Below are 18,390 nucleotides of genomic sequence, written 5' to 3' on the forward strand. Positions count from 1 at the left end.
ATGCTGAAGTCGTGATATTCTAGTACTTCAATGATTTTTTTCACAGATCTGTTCCCACATAAACTAAAAGAGAGAAATGTGGATGCACTAAATCAAAAGAACACTGAGGAATAACCAAAAGAGAATGCAAAAAAAAATTGTAGCTCTTTACATCATTCTGAACTAGTGTGAATAAATAATTTCTGTTCTAAATTATGTTCATAAATAGAACTTCTACAAGCAGAACGTTATTGGAGCCACTCAATTTCTTTATTAAAACATAAAACACTTTAGCCAGTGTTTTAAGTTCCCTTGGCATTATTAGCATGTCTGTGAAGTCACAAGACCAAGAATTTGTTTTCCACTCCTCGAGCCCCAACTCACATAAATGTGATACTCCAGACATTGCAAAACTCCATCCCTGACTTTTAGTTGATAAAGATTTCAGATGACCCCACATTTTGTTCCCATGTACTGCCATGGTTTTTTGAAAAAGATTAATTATTTAAGGCAGCAGAGAAGGACAAAAATGAATTCATCTACTAGGAGGGGCAGAAAACTGATTATATTTCTAATTACAAACTAAAATATTATCTCAGTTGAGACTGTATATTCATGTTATACCATACATTCACAATATACTCCAAGTCATGTAGCATTCTAAAGCCATAACTTTACTTTTACATTCAGGAAATACATTTTGAAAATAGAACATGAATATTTAAATATTTTATTTTATTCTGTGGTAAGTTCTAATATTCAGCCATCTGCAATTATATTTTCAAGCTAAACTTTATTACTTCCAGGCATTTGGCTCAAAAACTTATGAATATAATTTGTGAAAATCCATACAATAAAATTACATGTTATAGCAAAATAAAACCTATATAATAAATAATATATAAATATAAAAACTCTTTCAATAATTAACATGGAGAATTACCTACTAGTATGCACTGCACATTGTTCAAAATTTGTTGAATAAATAGATCTTGCTGGCAACCCTCCATACTAAAGTAATGTCCTACAGTACACATTTTGTTTATTTTGCAAGCCTTCTATGCTGAAATTCTTTTTATCTTCTATAGTTTATTTTAGAAGTAGAACACTCGTAAAACCCATTATAGCAATACCAACTTAAAAGCATTAATATTTTGTTCAAATGGAAACCTTCCTAATTTAGTAATTGTTATACAATGATCACCTTAAATAATAATAATAATAAAAAGCTTCAGAAATCTCTCATCATTGTATGAAAATTATAAAAAAAGATAAAAAGAATTTTGAAAATTATGAAATTATTCCATTAATGAAAAATTAGTAGAATATAACTTCAGGAGACAATTCACATCTATAAACAAAAGAAATTTAAATTTTCAAGAATATGTTAATAACAGGCTTGGCGCAGTGGCTCACACCTGTAATATCAGTTGCACTTTGGGAGGCCGAGGTGGGTGGATCACTTTGAGGTCAGGAGTTTGAGACCAGCCTGGCCAACATGGCAAAACCCCATCTCTACTAAAAACACAAAAATTAGCCAGGCATGGTGGCGGGTGCCTGAAGTCCCAGCTACTCGGGAGGCTGGGGCAGGAGAATCGCTTGAACCTGGGAGGTGTAGGATACAGTGAGCTGAGATTGCACCACTGCACTCCAGCCTGAGTGACAGAGCGAGACTGTCTCAAAAAACAAAAAAGAATATGTTAATAACTACTGTCTATCAGAATTCAAATGTGGATTCACTGACCTTATTATAATTGGCAAAATGTATGTCAAATTGCTAATACTTGACACTTATATTTTGCATATACATACTACCCAGTATTTTCAAAAGGGCATATTCTATAAGATCAATTTTTAAAAATAAGGATATTTGGTCTAAACATGTTTACAAAATAGCCCTGAGTTTTGTTGGTGTGTCACACTAGGATACTAGGCCCATACAATAAAAAGTGTGATCTATATTTTCTTTTTTTCTATTGATTGACTGTAAGTATTACAGCCACTGAAAATATTTTACTTGTGTGAGAAGTTTTTCCTTCTCTTCAGTCTCTTCTGGTGTAAGAGGTTCAGCTCCATCAATCTTTTTTTGCTCTTCTCTTTGAGCCAGAGCTGGATTTGGGATATCAGGATTCCTTGGGACCTATAAATCAAGAGACAAACTAAGAGTAAACTGATGAGAAAAATTAATTACTAAGGCTGTATATACACATATCAATCTTTAGAGTTATTTAAAGAGTAAACAATATAAAATCATAGCCAGAATGACACATGGTCCTCCACATTTCTGCTACCATGATCCTAGTGAAGTAAAAACCACTCTTGTGCCACATAATATTCCATAGTTAAAACTCACTGGTAAATGCCACATTAGATTTCAGATATGACTGTACCCTGGAACAAAGTCTATCCTTACACTGTTGTAATATACAGAACAAACAAAAAGTTTGGCAGTAAGAAAAAAAAGAACCCATATTCCCCTGGCAACATAAAGCAGGATGAAGAAGTGGCAACGCACCTGAACATTACATCCAACAGTCTGATCAGTTCAACATGCAAAAAGAAAGGAGTGCTTTTATTGCCTGCCAAGGTATGTAACGGGAGAGAGCATTTTTACATAAAATGGAAAGTTTGGAAAACGTAACAGGATAATGAAGAAAAAAAGAGGAAACAGAGAATATAAGAGGGAAGGGTATAGTAGAGCACACAAATAGCTATAATAGGACCAGTGGTCAAGGAGAAAAAGACTACAACAGCAGTGACCAACAGAAATCATATATGGTGTTTTGGGTACAGAACTGCAAATACAGTGAAAACTGAGAAGAGAACTCGAGTTCAAAAGATAAGGACAGAAGCTCGGCTCTCCAAGAAAGCAAGCTGTCACCTGTATCTCAAAACTGTAGCCTGCAGAGCCTCAGTGTATCACAGTGAGCATATATAACCAATGTGGTTCAGCAGTATGGGGCTGAACTATACTGTGTGTATGGAGGAACAAATGAAGTCTCTCAGCCTAAAGCCTGATACCATCGCTATGTGCATCTGCAGCTACAAGGAAGCATATTGATTTAAGAGGGCAAGTACATAACATGTGTACTACACTTTATAGCATTCCATTAAACATGAAAATAAAAGGGCTGGCAGTAAGCCTTCCACTGCTTGAAATGCACACATGACTCATTCCCTAGGGGCATCAGGTAGTCATGGTTTTACTACCCTGTAATTATAATACACATTAGAGTGCATTTTTCTCATTGTTATATGTATTTCATAGAGTTTGGAACTATATCATTGCAACTTAAAAGTAACTGAAAAACTATTAAGTACAATAGTTCTTCAAGTATAAAACCTAACTGAGCATTAAAAAGAAATACTGAGAAATTAGATTCACTTGTAATCATCAGTATCAGGCAATCAAATTAGCAAGTATTGACTAAATGTCTATTATGTTTGTAGAACTATGATAAGTATTGATTGGAATATAAGTATAGGTTTTATCCCTTATCCCAAATGTTTCAGACCAGAAGTGTTTCAGATTTCAGATTTTTGGGGGTTTTGGAATATTTGCATTATACTTATCTGTTGAGCATTTCTAACTTGAGAATCCGAAATCCAAAAAATGCTCCAATGAGCAGCATTTCCTTTGGACGCAATGTCAGAGCTCAAAAAGTTTTGGATTTTGGAACATGTCAGATTTCAGATTTTTGAATGAGGGAAATTCTACCTATATTAGATATGGTCCTTGCCCACAAGGAGCTCACAAACTAGTTATGGAATTTTGAACTGTACCTTAAGAACTCTAAGGATCTGGGGAGATGGAGAAGGAAGAAAGAATATTCTAGGCTAGGGCAGTATGAGCAAAAGCATGAAGGCAGAAATGTGCAGGAAGGCACATATGGGGTTTATGTTGAAAAGAGATAAGAAACAAGGCCGGGTACAGACAGATTTACAGGGTCTTGAAACTACACAGAAGGTGTTGCAGACTTTTGAACAAGGGAGTAAAGTGTCAAAATGCAGTGTTTTTACCTGGAAGCCTTTTGCTGAATGGACTGAAGTGGGGCAGCGACTAACAGGCAAGAGAACCTGCTCAACTATCATAATCTAGAAATGATGCATGATCATCTGGACTAGGATGGTGGCAAATGGAAATGGAAAAGAAGGTGTACATTTAAAATGAAATGTAGCCCAGTCATAGCATGATTAAAAACAACTTCTCTTCAGTAGCTAAACCCAATGTTAAAATTACAGGCATACCAGCAATTCCATTCCTAAGTATTTACCCAAAGAAAGGAAAACGTATCTATACAAAGACTTTGACAAGATTGTTCGCAGAAGCTTTACTCATCATAGCCAAAAGCCAGAAAACAGCCCAGATGCCCATCAAGAGAATGGATAAGCAAACTGTGGCCTATCCATACAATGGAATAGGTGTTCCACAATCAAAAGGAAGGAGCCACACAGATACATAGGACAACATGGCTGAATCTCTAAAACATTATGCTAAGTGAAACAAGCCTTATACATATTGTATGATTCCATTTATGTGAAATTCTAGAACAAAAATTTAAAAACCTAATCTATGGAGGGAAAGATCAGAACAGTGGTTGCCTCTGAGGAGTGCATATGGTCACTGGGAAGAGGCACTTTCTGGGGTGACAGTAATGGTCTATATCTTTATAGGAGGAGTTCGAGTTACATAAGTGTATGCATTTGTGAAAAAACATTGAATGGTACACTTAAGGTTTATATATTTCACTCTATGTAAATGTTACTTTAAAAAATCATAAACAAAATATGACTCTGGATAATGACATGCATGTTCAAGTGTTTCTGGGTAAAATGTACTTATGTCTGCAACTTTGAGATGCATAATAATAAGATAAATATCCATATGATAGAGGGACAGAGAAATGGAAAAATCGGTGAAAAAGCAAATACGATAAGATGTAAATTGTCAAACATATGTGGGGTATATATGGGTGTTCACTGTACAATTATTTCAACATTTTTGTATTTTTAAAAATCCTTCATGATGTTTTTTTCAAAGTACAGATACAGCTTTAAAAGTTAATAGACCCCTTAAATTGCTGGTATGTGAAATTACTTTGGTTTTATATTTTAATTTTAATTGAAAGAAACCTCTTTGATCTTAAGATATTCTTCTCTTAAACATTTTCAAAATTTCCATGTCCAACAAACCATATTTTTAACAAAATGAAAATATTTTATAAACATCTAACTTATGACAGAAAATAGGTAATATACTCACATAAAATAAAATAAAACTGTTTATTCCCATGCAGACATCCCCATACTAAAAACTTCCCCTTTCAACTTCTAATAAAAGCAAAATCAGAATATTTTATAAAACCATTAGATTTTAGAATCCACTGCAATTTATTCTATATCCAGTGGTCATATTAATTAACATAGCAAAACAAGAATGACTTCATGAAAGCTATGTTTGCTATTTTAATTCTAGAAATTACTCAAATAGCTGCTAAAATGTTTAGAATTAGAAAAGGCTCAAAGTTTCTAAATTCCTATATCTCCTCCTGATATGGTTTGGCTGTGTCCCCACCCAAATTTCATCTTAAATTGTAGCTCCCACAATTCCCATGTGTCATGGGAAGGACCCAGTGAGAGGTAATTGAATCATGGGGGCAGGTCTTTCCCATGCTGTTCTCGTGATAGTGAATAATTCTCATGAGATCTGATGGTGTTATAAAGAGGAATTCCCCTGCACAAGTTCTCTCTTCCCTTCTAACACGGAGGACGTGACTTGCTCCTCCTTGCCTTCCGCCATGATTGTGAGGCCCCCTAAGTCATGTGGAACTGTGAGTCAATTAAATCTCTTTTCTTTATAAATTACCCAGTCCCGGGTATGTCCTCATCAGCAGTGTGAAAACAGACTAATATACCTCCTATAAAAAAACCTTAATAGTCATCATTTTAATAAGACATACTTTTTTTTTTTACCTCATGAGGTTCGTATCAGCATTAAGCTTCCTGGAATGATTTCAAAGTACTACATTATGAATTAAGCAGATAGGCCAGGCGCAGTGGCTCACACTTGTAATCCCAGCACTTTGGGAGGTCAAGGTGGGTGGATCACCTGAGGTCAGGAGTTCGAGACCAGCCTGGCCAACATGATGAAACCCCGTCTCTACTAAAAATATAAAAACTAGCCGGGCGTGGTAATGGGTACCTGTAATCCCAGCTACTCGGGAGGCTGAGGAAGGAGAATTGCTTGAACCCAGGAGATGGAGGTTACAGTGAGCTAACACAGTGCCACTGCACTCCAGCCTCGGCAAGAGAGTGAGACTCCGTCTCAAAAAAAAAAAAAAAAAAGAATTAAGCAGACAAATTACAGACCAATAGTACTGAACAGATACCCAGGAGGTATTTAAAGTCCTCATACTCTATGTCTCATTATGATCTCCATCAACACAATATATAAAAAGTTATCTTTCTAAAGTAAAAATCTCAATTATTATTTGGATTTCTACTCAGATGCTAAGGAATTTGTGATTAAGAAATGTATTCCATGAAGTAGTGAAAAACTTTTTTTGGCCTTGTTTCTTAGGAGGAGTTTAGCAAGCATTGCACAGGAAATATGGAGTACTGAATTAAATGTGACACCACACAAAATAAAAGCAGTAACCTGAAATCAGCTCACCATATTTTAGTTCTACCACTGAAAAAGTAGGTGGCCCACAATGACACATTACCAAAACTCACAAAGATTATGGAACTTCCTCCATTTGTCAAATGTTTATATTTGTCCCTAAAAAATTTTTATTGGGGATAAACATTAGAATGTTCTATAGCTTTCTTTAGCTTCGAATGTGGCAAAACTCTTGCATTCCAGGTGTTAGACTCAATGGAACGTCCAGATATTCTGGATATTTAATGCTGCAACTGAAATTTCAATTAAGTCATCCTCTTCCAATATAAAGGTTTTAGTGATCAAGTGACTTGCATGCATTAAATAACAACTCCTTTAAGTCGAAAGAGCAATGAAGCTTTTGAATATGCCTAAGGTCAAAGCTTAGATAGCAGCAAGAACGGGCACATTATGTACTGCTGTCCACCAAGCGGTTAGGGCGAAACAAATACTTCTCTCACCTTCAAATAAAACAAAACTCTTTAACTCCAGATCTTATTATCAGCAATACTGCTGTGACCTTGTGCTGAATATGAGGGTGGGAAAGGGGGAGAAAAACAGAAAATAAAAATGCGAATAACCAGGAAATACAAGGAAACCACTCTCTACCAACTGCTTCAAAACTTGTGGGCCCTTCACTAGCCCCACTCCAAATCACAACAGAATAAGCCTTTGGAGACTCAACATAGATAAAATGTAACCATGAACCACAGTGCCCCCAGCTATGGGCATCACCTATGTCCACTTGGCTAACAATCCTTTAGGCAGAAAAGGGGGAAAGAGTCCCTTTTTGAGAATCTGTGTACACAGAATACCAGGTAACTCCACTAAAGCAATTTTGTTTTGTTCATTTGAGGATAAACTAGTGTTCTATTTACTCTGTGGCCCTGATGAGTTTTCTGAAGGTACAAGGGGAAAATAAAGCAATGCTAGTTATGCCTTGAGAAGATATGTCTAATGGTTACATATCACATCATCCTTAAAAGGGAGCTTTTTAAGATGATTAACATGCCCGCTGATTTGTCTATTCTCTGAACTCAAACAAAAAAACATCCAATTAAAGAACCCACCTTAGCTCAGGTCCATAGTTTCTAGTAAAGAATGGAAGAGACAAGGTCCAGAAAGAACCAATATCCAGAATGTATTCCTATTTGTCATGTAAATCCTCAGCTAAGCATGCATAAGGAGGATCAAGGCAAGTACCATAAAATCTAAAGTATAATAATAATAATAATAATAATAATAATAATAAAATAATAAAATAAAAATAAAAATAAATTTAAAAAAAAAAGACAATACAGAAGCAATCTAGGATACGGCTGAAGAGAGCACAAGGCTAGGAGTAGAGTAGTAGGGGATTGGTTCTCCTTCCACCACCACCACCGCAGTCCAAGTCGCCACCATCTTCTCTCATTTTGATACTTCAACAGCCTCCTGGCTGGTTTCCCTGAATAAACCTGCCATTCTCTGCATCGCAGCCAAAGTGATCTTTTAAAAATGTAAATCCGGGCTGGGCATGGCGGCTCACACCTGTAATCCCAGCACTTTGGGAGGCCGAGGCAGGCAGATCAAGAGATCAAGAAATCCAGACCATCCTGGCCAACACAGTGAAACCCCATCTCTACTAAAAATACAAAAATTAGCTGGGCGTGGTGGCATGCGCCTATAGTCCCAGCTACTTGGGAGGCTGAGGCAGGAGAATCCCTTGAACCTGGGAGGCAGAGGTTGCAGTGAGCCAAGATCACGCCACTGCACTCCAGCCTGGTGACAAAGCGAGACACTGTCTCAAAAAAAAAAATGTAAATCTGATCATAATTTACCATTTATAAGTTGTATGACCCTGAGCAAATTATTCAGGGCAAACGACTCAACCTCTCTATGCTTGTTTCCTCATCTGTAAAATAAGGATGTAGTTCAAAGGCTGTTAGGAGGATAATGAGCTAACATTTATAAATAACTTGGAACAGTAAGTAACACATGTAAGGACTAAGTATCTGCTATTAGTATTACTTTACCACCCGCCCACCCACCTCCCTGCCTTAAAAACATCTCAGTGGGTTTCCTTTACTCTAAAGCTAAAGTTTGATCTCATTAATAAGACCTACAGAGCCCTCCATATGATTTGACTCTGCCCACTCACCAGCCTCATCTCAAGTCACCTTGTTTCTCACCAGTCCCTAACAACACTGGCTTTCTTACAGCTCCCAAAAGGAGCCATCCTCCTTCCCACCTCAAGACCTTTGCATATGAGGTGCCACTTGCCTCAGCTTTTCTCTCCCACACTTCACTTAGCTCATTCACATCTCTGGAAACTCAGCTTAAATGACACTTCCTTAGGGAACACTTCCCTGATCTCCCAGTCCACATGAGATACCTATATTATACTCCCTCATTAGCACCCCTTGTAAGCACAGAACCACACAAATGCCACCACCATTACGTTGTAGTATCTAATGCCTATCTCCTCTATTAGAATGTAAGCTCCATGAGATGAAAGACTTTGTCTTATTCACTGCTTTATCCCAAGTGCTTGGCCCAGTATCTGGCACAGAGGATTGCTCAATAAATAGGTATTACACTTTAAAAAAAGGTCTTCCTTTTACTCTTTTTCCCTTTCCTCTTGCTTCTTTCAGGGAAGTGAGGAAGAGCAAACAATAAGGTGCAATAGCACGAATTCCATGCCATCTCCCCTCTCCCTATTCATCCCTTTCCTCTATTCTTATACCTCTCCTCCTCCCCTTCCTTTCTACCACCCTTCACAGCTGTCCCTTCATTCCTCCATCTTCTGAGGTTTCCTCTCTTCTCCATCTCCTTCCAGCTGGCCACCACCCAAAGAGTCACTGTAAGAGTTCACCCCTAACCACAAATTGCCTGTAATGAAAGGCATTGTTTATATTCAAACCAGACCCGTGGCCCGAATGCAGTGGTCACTGTAAATTATCATGGGGAACAAAATTTCAGTATGTCCAAAGAAGGAGCATAAAGTTATATCAGAGATGATTTTTTTAATTGTTGCTACTTGACTACCACTTGGCCCAACTCCCAAATGTCATGCCACACCATTGTAAACACAGTCCTTATTTAGGACTGCAGAAAGAAGCAGGGTTACATCACATGCCGAAAGAGCCCAGAATGTCTGAGTGGAACGAATAGAACATCTGAATACTGAGAAACTGGTTGTGAGACCAGGACCCATGGCAACCCTGTTAGTTCCATGATCTTGAACAAGGTCATTTAACCTCTCTGAACTTCAGTCTCCTCACCTATTAAATGGAGATGATAATAACACCTACTTCATGAGGTTGTTAGGAATCAACGACCTCAGCATGTGTTAAAGCACTTTGTAAATTATAAAATGTTCTATGCAAATATTTGATTTATTACTGAGGTCTAACATTTCAATTAATTCTCCTTTCAAGTCTCACTAACAACAGTTAATGAAAGTAACAGAAAATAATATTCTAAACCTAAAATTATTATAAACCTTAATGAGATGATATGTATTTGTTTACCTAACTACTTCATTATTAAACAATAATTATTGTTAATAATTATCATTAATTTTCCTACTTTTATTTTGCATTTGAACCTATAACTTACCTGTTTCTTCTGGTATATCACTGTTTTCACTTTCTTTGAAACTAGTTTTATGTCTTATGTGAATGTTCACCCTAGAGATCTACTCTAGTTCCAAAATATAATGAGTTAAGATATAAGTATCTTATATACATGGAGCTTTTCTAGGCACATTCCAGCTACTAATTAAAATAATGGGTCACAGTTCCAGTTGTGACAAACGTTTACAAAATAAAATTTAAAACACAGCTGTTAATTCATAAAACAGAACACTTCATAAAATTAAAATAGTGTTAATATTATTTTATTTTATTTTATTTTATTTTTGAGACAGAGTCTCCCTCTGTCGCCCAGGCTGGAGTGCAGTGGCGCGATCTCAGCTCACTGCAACCTTCACCTCCCAGGATCAAGCGATTCTCCTGCCTCAGCCTCCCCGAGTAGCTGGGATTACAGGCACTTGCCACCGCACCCAGCTAATTTTTGTATTTTTAGTAGAGATGGGGTTTTGCCATGTTGGCAAGGCTGGTCTCATACTCCTGACCTCAAGTGATCCTTCTGCCTCGGCCTCCCAAAGTGCTGGGATTACAGGCATGAGCCACTGCGCCCGGCCAGTATTTTATAATTTTTTAATATTAGTGATTATTATACCTTTAGTCATCTCTCTCCAATCACTAGGAAGTCAATTTCAACATACAGAAATTATCTGGTATGCTTATTCTCTCAATATGACAGATTCAGTGTGACAAATATTAAATTTCACTCATGAAAACTAGGATTCTATCTACCTATATAAATAAGAATTCCAAATACCAAAAGATCATTTTAAAATTGTATAATTCACTATCATGTTTATCATTATCTTTAACACCTAAGTGACTACAATCTACTAACCACCAGCAAGGCTTTCAGCAACATATAAGCAATAAAGACAGAAATACTATTTCTTGGACCTATTAAGGAAACGATCAAAAATTTCCTATCATATATTAACATTCGCTTTTAACTGCATACCTATTGTTCTCTCTACATATTCTTTAACTATTCAAACACTGGCATTATAAAAATAATGTTGTTATTACTATTTCGAAATATTGCATAATTCTTCATTAATCTCATTTAGTGATGACTGTACTGGTGATTCAGTGGTTAGATGTTTTACATCTAGTTAAACTTCCTCTTTGGTTTTAAAAACATCACTGTTGTGATTTGCTGTCACATTCTCTCAAATTAAAATGCAACATCTTCTAGTCTAGATTAACAGATTAAATTATTTTAAAGATTATATTATATTAATTTTAAAAAATTGAAAAAAATACCTTATAGCCTATTGTCTTCCGATAATAAAGAATTTCCTTTTCCAGGAGCTCAAATAAGCGTGGTGGGAAAAATTGAAAATCCTGAACATTTGGCTGTTTTGGAGGCCGTGGAGCCTATGAGAGGAAAATGTATTATATATACTTCTTTTCAGTACATGAAGTAAACTTACTTATCTTTTACTATTTCTGTTATATATGGAACAATAAATACAATAAAATCCATTTATATGGCTGGGCCAAATCAAATACTTTTTTGTACTGTTATATTTTAGAGACTATGATTTGGCAATGATACAAGTAAATCTGACCCATAGATCATGTTGCAAGAGAAATCTACTTTAGGACACAAAAACTGGCCTTGTACAGTTTTACCTTTGGAATCTTTGGCTCGCTGACACGCAAAGCCTCTCTAAAGTAGGCATCCACTGCGTAGTTTGCTTTGCGTTCTCGTTTAGGAGGTTCAATCCATTCCACCATGCCAAGCTATACACAACAAACAACAACAAGGGGTTTAATGACTCCAAACAGTTTTATCAAAATCAAGTACAACAAGGCTGCAGAAACATAAGAAAGCAAAAGCCATCAGGAAGAATCAAAACTTGCCTTATAAATCACAATTTACCTCCAAAGTTCCAAAACATAGTGGTACACCAAGTTTAGATGCAAAGACAGTTTTCTTTATTTTTATTTGAAAGTAGCTTTAAAAGTTAGTTCTTCCTTGGTGATTGAGAAGAATCTGTACAATCTGGGTTTTTTTGGTCAAATTAAATAAATAAAAGGTAGCTAATATAGACGAAAGAGTAACATTGACTGTGGTAACTGTAATACGTGTATGAATTAGAAACAGATGAAAGGGGTAAATAATAAATATCAACATGATAAGCATATATCCCTTCAAATCAAGAGAAATATTCAAATGAGACCTTTTGGAAACATAGGTATGGCAGAGTTGGAAAAGTTGGTAGAAACAGAAAGACCAGGATTCTGCTACTTCACTAGTTATATAACTTTGGGGAAATTATTTTTTTCCATCTGCAAAATGAGAATAATAATACCTACCTTGAGGATTACATATGATCATATATGTGAAAGCATTAAGTAAACTGCCAAGAGTTAAATGCAAGATATTATTAAACATCCAAAGTAGCATCAACCATGATTTGGCAGCATTACCAATTTTACCCTATTATCAGCTAGAAAATATAATTTAACAGTCAACAGACAAAACTGACACTACAATGTTCTGGAGTCTGAGAAATGGCTTCCTAAATCATATTTTTCTTTATTTCAGTCCTTAGCCTAGTATATTTACATAAAAGGGGGCATTAATCCACCATTAGTTGTCTCACTCTACTTGATCTAATCTAAGGGCTGAATTCCAACCTTGGCATCGTATTTTAAGAGTGGATAATAAACCAAGATGACCAGGACAGTTAGAGATCTACAAATTCTCACAGTGTCTAGAGAAGTAATGGCTAAAGACAGACACAATGGTGACATTCGCATATGAAAGTCTATCAAATAGAAAAGAACACAGTCCTTCGTTGATCCATAAGATTAAAATCAATGTGCAAAGTTAGAGAAAGTAGATGGCTACTCAATATAATTTAACTATTCATTAATTACCTACTGTATTATGTGCAAGTCAGTGTCAGGGATATACACATGAATAAAATAATCTCTTTCATCAAGGAACTTGTAACTCAAATAAAAAGTTTTCTGAGAACCAGAGAATATAAAACAGTGAAACAAACTACCCTGAAAGGGATAAGATTCCCAACACTACAGTGTTCAGAGGCTGCATATCTGTCTTGGATGCTAAAGATGAGATTTCTTAACTACAAGAAACTTAGCATAAATGACCTTCTAACTCTAACAGCCTATGAGATATCGATATTATAATGAGATTATTAAGTAAAATGAGAAATTCCCACAGCAATGAAACAAATTTCGCTTTTCTTTCAGATGGATTAATGTGAAGCGACAGTAATGAAAGAGATATTTCATAAATAACCATTATTTTATATTTCTCAATTGCAGTAAAAATAAATTAATAATAATTTAAACCAACATTCTACAAGTGATGTATTTAGCTATTTAATCTATACTTGTTTGATGGTCTAGGCATTCAAATTTGAAACAAACATTAAAGGCCAATTCCTCAACTTTCAAAAAAAAGAATAAATCATACCAAATTATTTTACATAAGAGTACATTAATGCTAACTTATCTGGGTTAATTTATTCAGGATCACAGCCATCATGACTTAATTTACCAGGTATGGTTGTAAAAGTAATGCAACTGATTCAACAAACCATATACAAAAATCTACCTCAATGTATAATTTCCATGATTTATAAATGATATTCTTTCAAGTTTTCACTTCTCCTCAAAAGATAATTTAAACCTATTTTAAGAACCTATCTAGAAAACACAAGGAGGCAGAAATAAAATATAACCTCAGCTCAGAATATTCAGAAAAAAATGTGATTCTGGACACCACTGTTACTGTCAGACATTTAATTATAAAAATACAAGTCATCATAGTTATTAAAATTCCTTTTACGCATCATTACTTTGCTAAAATTAGAAGCACAAGGAAACCAGTTAGAGATAGACAAGTATTTTACTAATTTTTCTCTAAAAATGTGGATAAGAAGCTCCACTGGTATTTAGACTTCATTGTTTAAAATTTTTCCACTTTATAAAACACTCCTATTACCCATAAGTTTGCAGGAATAATTGTAAAATTAATAAAACTTATATCACATAATGAGATCTCAAAAGCATATTAGAAAGGCAATTTCCACCCTGTGCAGATAGGCCATCACCTCCATCTCAGCAGGATAAAATATAAGCCGTCTAAGTGAAGATTAGAGATAGGACAACCTGACAAATACAAGTCAAGAAACTAAAAGCTATCAGAAGCAATAACAGAAACAAAGCATTATCAGCATACTAGCTACAATGCAAAACCAAAATGTCTCACCTCTCATTTTTCAGTAAAATAAGTACCTAAGAATGAGCTTTTTTATTTTAAGAAAATTCATTTCTGTCAGTTCAAAAATATAAAAGCTTTATAGAGCAATTTGAGCAACAAAATATATAAAGATAGAACTGGATTATAACTCAAAACATCCATGAGTCCATACTGATATAAATAAATAAATGAAGACACAAATAAATTGGGGAGAAGGGGTAGATCTTCCACACAGAAAAATATCAATTAATAAATACATATAGGTGGAATGAAGAAAATACAAAATTACCATTAGGCAAACACCACAATAATAACTACTGCAGGTAAGCTCCACCAATACATGCTAAAATCAGTGAGTAAAAGTTTGAGAAAGATCTCCCCACAAGGTATTTATCAATTACAGAGGGAAAAATGGCAGACGATGTATTGGAAAGCCTGGATTACCAGGCAGAAGCCTGCCACAGGGGCGCTGCCCTGTGGAGCGACTCTACTAAGGCAATGCTGAGTGGAAATGTGAGGTTGGAACTCCTACAGAAAGTCCCCAACAAGGGCACTGCCTAGTGGAATTGGGGGTGTTGCAGGGACCCTAGAATTACAGAGCCACCAGCATCGAGCAACTCCTATCTGGAAAAGCTGCAGGCACCATACTCCAATTCATGAGAGCAGCCACGTGGGCTGTACCTAGCAAAGCCCTGGAGGTAGGGCTGCCCAAGGGTTCGGGACCCCATTTCTCACACTAGTGTGCCCAGGATAGGGGAAACAGAGTCAAGGGAGATCATTTTGGAGCTTTAATGCTGGGTTTTGGACTTGCATGGGGCTTGGTACCCCTCTCATTGGGCTGATTTCTCCCTTTCAGAATGGAAATGTTTACCCAATGCCTATATAACCATTGTATCTTAGAAATAAATATCTTGTTTTTGGTTTTATAGGCTCACAGCTGTAAGGAACTTGCATTGAGACTGAGATGAGACTTTGGACTTTTTAGCTGATGCTGGAACAAACTAAGACTTTTGGGGACCATTGGGATGGAATGATTATAATCTGCAATGCGAGAAGGACATGAGATTTGGGAGGCCAGGGGCAGAATGCTATAGTTTGGATATGTTTGTCCCCCAAATCTCACGTGGAAATTTGATCCCCACTGTTGGAGGTGGGGCCCAATAGGAAGTGTTTGGGTCATGAGGGCAGATCTCTCATGAAAGGCTTGGTGTAGTCCTCGAGGTAATGAGTGAGTTCTCTCACTCTGTTAGTTCCTGACAGAGAGCCTATCATTTCCCTCCTCTCTCCGGTACTGTCTCTCTCTCTGTCTCTGCCATGTGGTCTCTGCACACACCAGCTCTCCTTTGCCTTCTGCCATAAGTGAAAGCAGGCTGAGCCCCTCACCAGAAGCAGATGCTGATGCCATGCTTCTCTTACAGCCTGTAGAACCATGAGCCAAATAAACCTCTTTTCTTTATAAACTACCAAGCCTCAGGTATCCCTTTACAGCAACACAAATGTGCAAAGACAGTAGATATACCAATTACCCTGATTTGATCATTACACATTGTATATATTTAACAAAATATCACTCTGTATCCCATAAATATGTACAATTAGTATGTGTCAACTAAAAATAAAAGGAAAAAATAATAAAGTCTATTTTTTAAAAAATGCACTGTGGGATACTAGATTAGATTCCCCTGGAATCTAACACCAGTTAATTAGATAATTAACCAATGTCCTTTTCCTGGCACAGGAAAGGACATTAGGAGAAAAACTGGTGTTAATTTCCCGGTTGTGATCATTATACTAACATGTAAATTGTTAATATTAGGGGAAGCTGAGTGAAGGATATAGGTTAGCTCTGTACTATTTTTACAACTATTTTGTAAGTCTAAAGTAATTTAAAAATAAAAAGTTTTAAAATCCCAGCCTTAATTTCAGTTTAAAAAACAAGATAAATAAAACCCCCATTTCTTCAACAGACCACATGTAACAAAGTCCTTCTGCATTTAAGTAACTAAATGTTACTAATATTATTGTTCATATAGTTAACATTAAGTGTCAGGCATTATTCTAATAACTTTATGAGTATTAACTCATTTCATCATCAGAATCCCTCTATGATGTAACTATTATAACCTCCATTTGATAAGTGAGAAAACTGAGAATACCCAGAGTCACTTAATTAGTGACAAGAGTTGAGATTTCAGCTCCAGAATTCAGGAATTCAACCTCAATCCTACACTGCTTCTCAGTAACAAAAGTAGTACTAGCAGTAATAGTAGTAGCAGCAGCAGCAGCAGCAACAGCAAAAATGATGATCACGATGATGATGACGATGATGATAAACCAGTAAAATATATGAAAGATATACCTTGCATGAGATATTTAGACCTATATCAAATTTCACTCTAGAGCAGGGTATTACAATAGCTAAGTGCCAGTGTTATTTTGTAATTGTTATGGGGAGAAATGCTCATTTGAGGGTCTAATGGTTGAGAGTAAAAAGTTACCTTCTGTTTTTCTCTATAATCTTCTCCTTCAAACTTGTATAAACTTTGTTCAATGTCCATTCTAAAATTTCTTAGAGAAGACTCTCCCATTTTTTGCAGGCGTTCATTCATCTCTGCAGTCTAAAGGTGAATACATTGAAATGAGAAAATTATCACTGAATTACTTGTAAAAGTCTGTGGATTCTCTACCTTTTTAATAGTCAGGTTTTGACATGAAATATCCAGTCTGCTAATTTACAAGGTATGAATGCAATGCTAACATCAAACCTGAAGTGCAAATTTTACTTGCCCAAGTATTTCAAATATTTAAATGGTGCTTCCCAAGTACTCTCACTTAGGCTTTCTTTAAAATCTTTTATCAGTGAAGTTGTAGCCACATTATAATTGCTCTTGTATAATTTAAATGGGACAAATAGCTAATGCTAAGAGAAAGGCAAAGATGGACTAAAAATACACATTTTGCATACTGGTATGAAACATATTAACACAAGATTATTCAAAATGCAGGTTATTACCTGAACTACAAAATTCTTCTGAAAAGCAAATTCAACCAGTTTACAAGATATGTAACAAACATAGTAAAATACACCATGGAGATGAAATCAGCAAAATCCACACTGTGATTAACTCAAAAGGCAAACCACCTAGTCTTTTCACCAAATAAATTACAAGGAATACAATACATGGCAGGAGAGGGGGGCCTATAGATTTTAAAAGATAGAGATGAAATCTCAACCATGGCAATTTGTATTTTGATTTGCATTCTGATTTAAAAATGAAAAGAAAACTTTTTAAGTATAAATATTTATGAAACAATTGTAAATTTGAATACTAACTGGATATTTGGTGTTATTAAAGAATTATTGGGGTTTTTCAGGTGAGACAATGTTATAATGATTATCTTTAAAGAGTCCTTCTATTTTAGAAATACACAGTAAACTATTTACAGCTGAAGTATGTCTGAGATTTGCTTCAAAATAATCCAAGGAGGGGAAAAGATAACTGGGGATATAAACAGAACAGGATTGGTTGATGGTTGTTAGAAACAGGTGATAAGTACTTCGGGGCTCATTATACTACTCTGTCTACTTTTACTTATGTTTAAAATTATCCATAATTTGTGGAGAGGGGAAGGTGAACTAAACACAAAATTACAATATTCTGAAACAACTTATTATGCTTTAACAAATAGTGATTTAGCATTTCATGAAATGTTTTATAAAAGATTTTCAATTAACCAATGTATCAGTAGATGATTTCTAGTCCAGTGCAAAAAAAAAAAAAGATTATAAAAATACAGTCCTGGTCAGGCGTGGTGGCTCTTGCCTATAATCTGAGTGCTTTGGGAGGCAGAGGTGGGAGGCTCACTTGGGGCCAGAG

General features: G+C 35.8%; 1 protein-coding gene across 7 annotated transcripts in view; it reads right to left on the reverse strand.

Moving 5' to 3' along the window:
* Nucleotides 1-18,390, reverse strand: part of SMARCA1 (SWI/SNF related, matrix associated, actin dependent regulator of chromatin, subfamily a, member 1) — a 76,104-nt gene that overhangs the window by 22,404 nt on the left and 35,310 nt on the right. For all 7 annotated transcript variants that reach the window (XM_054471596.2, XM_054471597.2, XM_054471599.2 and 4 more), the window contains 4 exons: nt 17,011-17,130; nt 11,905-12,015; nt 11,533-11,646; nt 1,997-2,119 (listed from right to left, as the gene is read on the reverse strand). In XM_054471596.2, coding sequence (XP_054327571.1) covers nt 1,997-2,119; nt 11,533-11,646; nt 11,905-12,015; nt 17,011-17,130 — 468 coding nt within the window. The remainder of the gene's footprint in view (nt 1-1,996; nt 2,120-11,532; nt 11,647-11,904; nt 12,016-17,010; nt 17,131-18,390) is intronic.

This window comes from Pongo pygmaeus, chromosome X (assembly GCF_028885625.2).
Source record: "Pongo pygmaeus isolate AG05252 chromosome X, NHGRI_mPonPyg2-v2.0_pri, whole genome shotgun sequence".
Classification (NCBI taxonomy): Eukaryota; Metazoa; Chordata; class Mammalia; order Primates; family Hominidae; genus Pongo; species Pongo pygmaeus.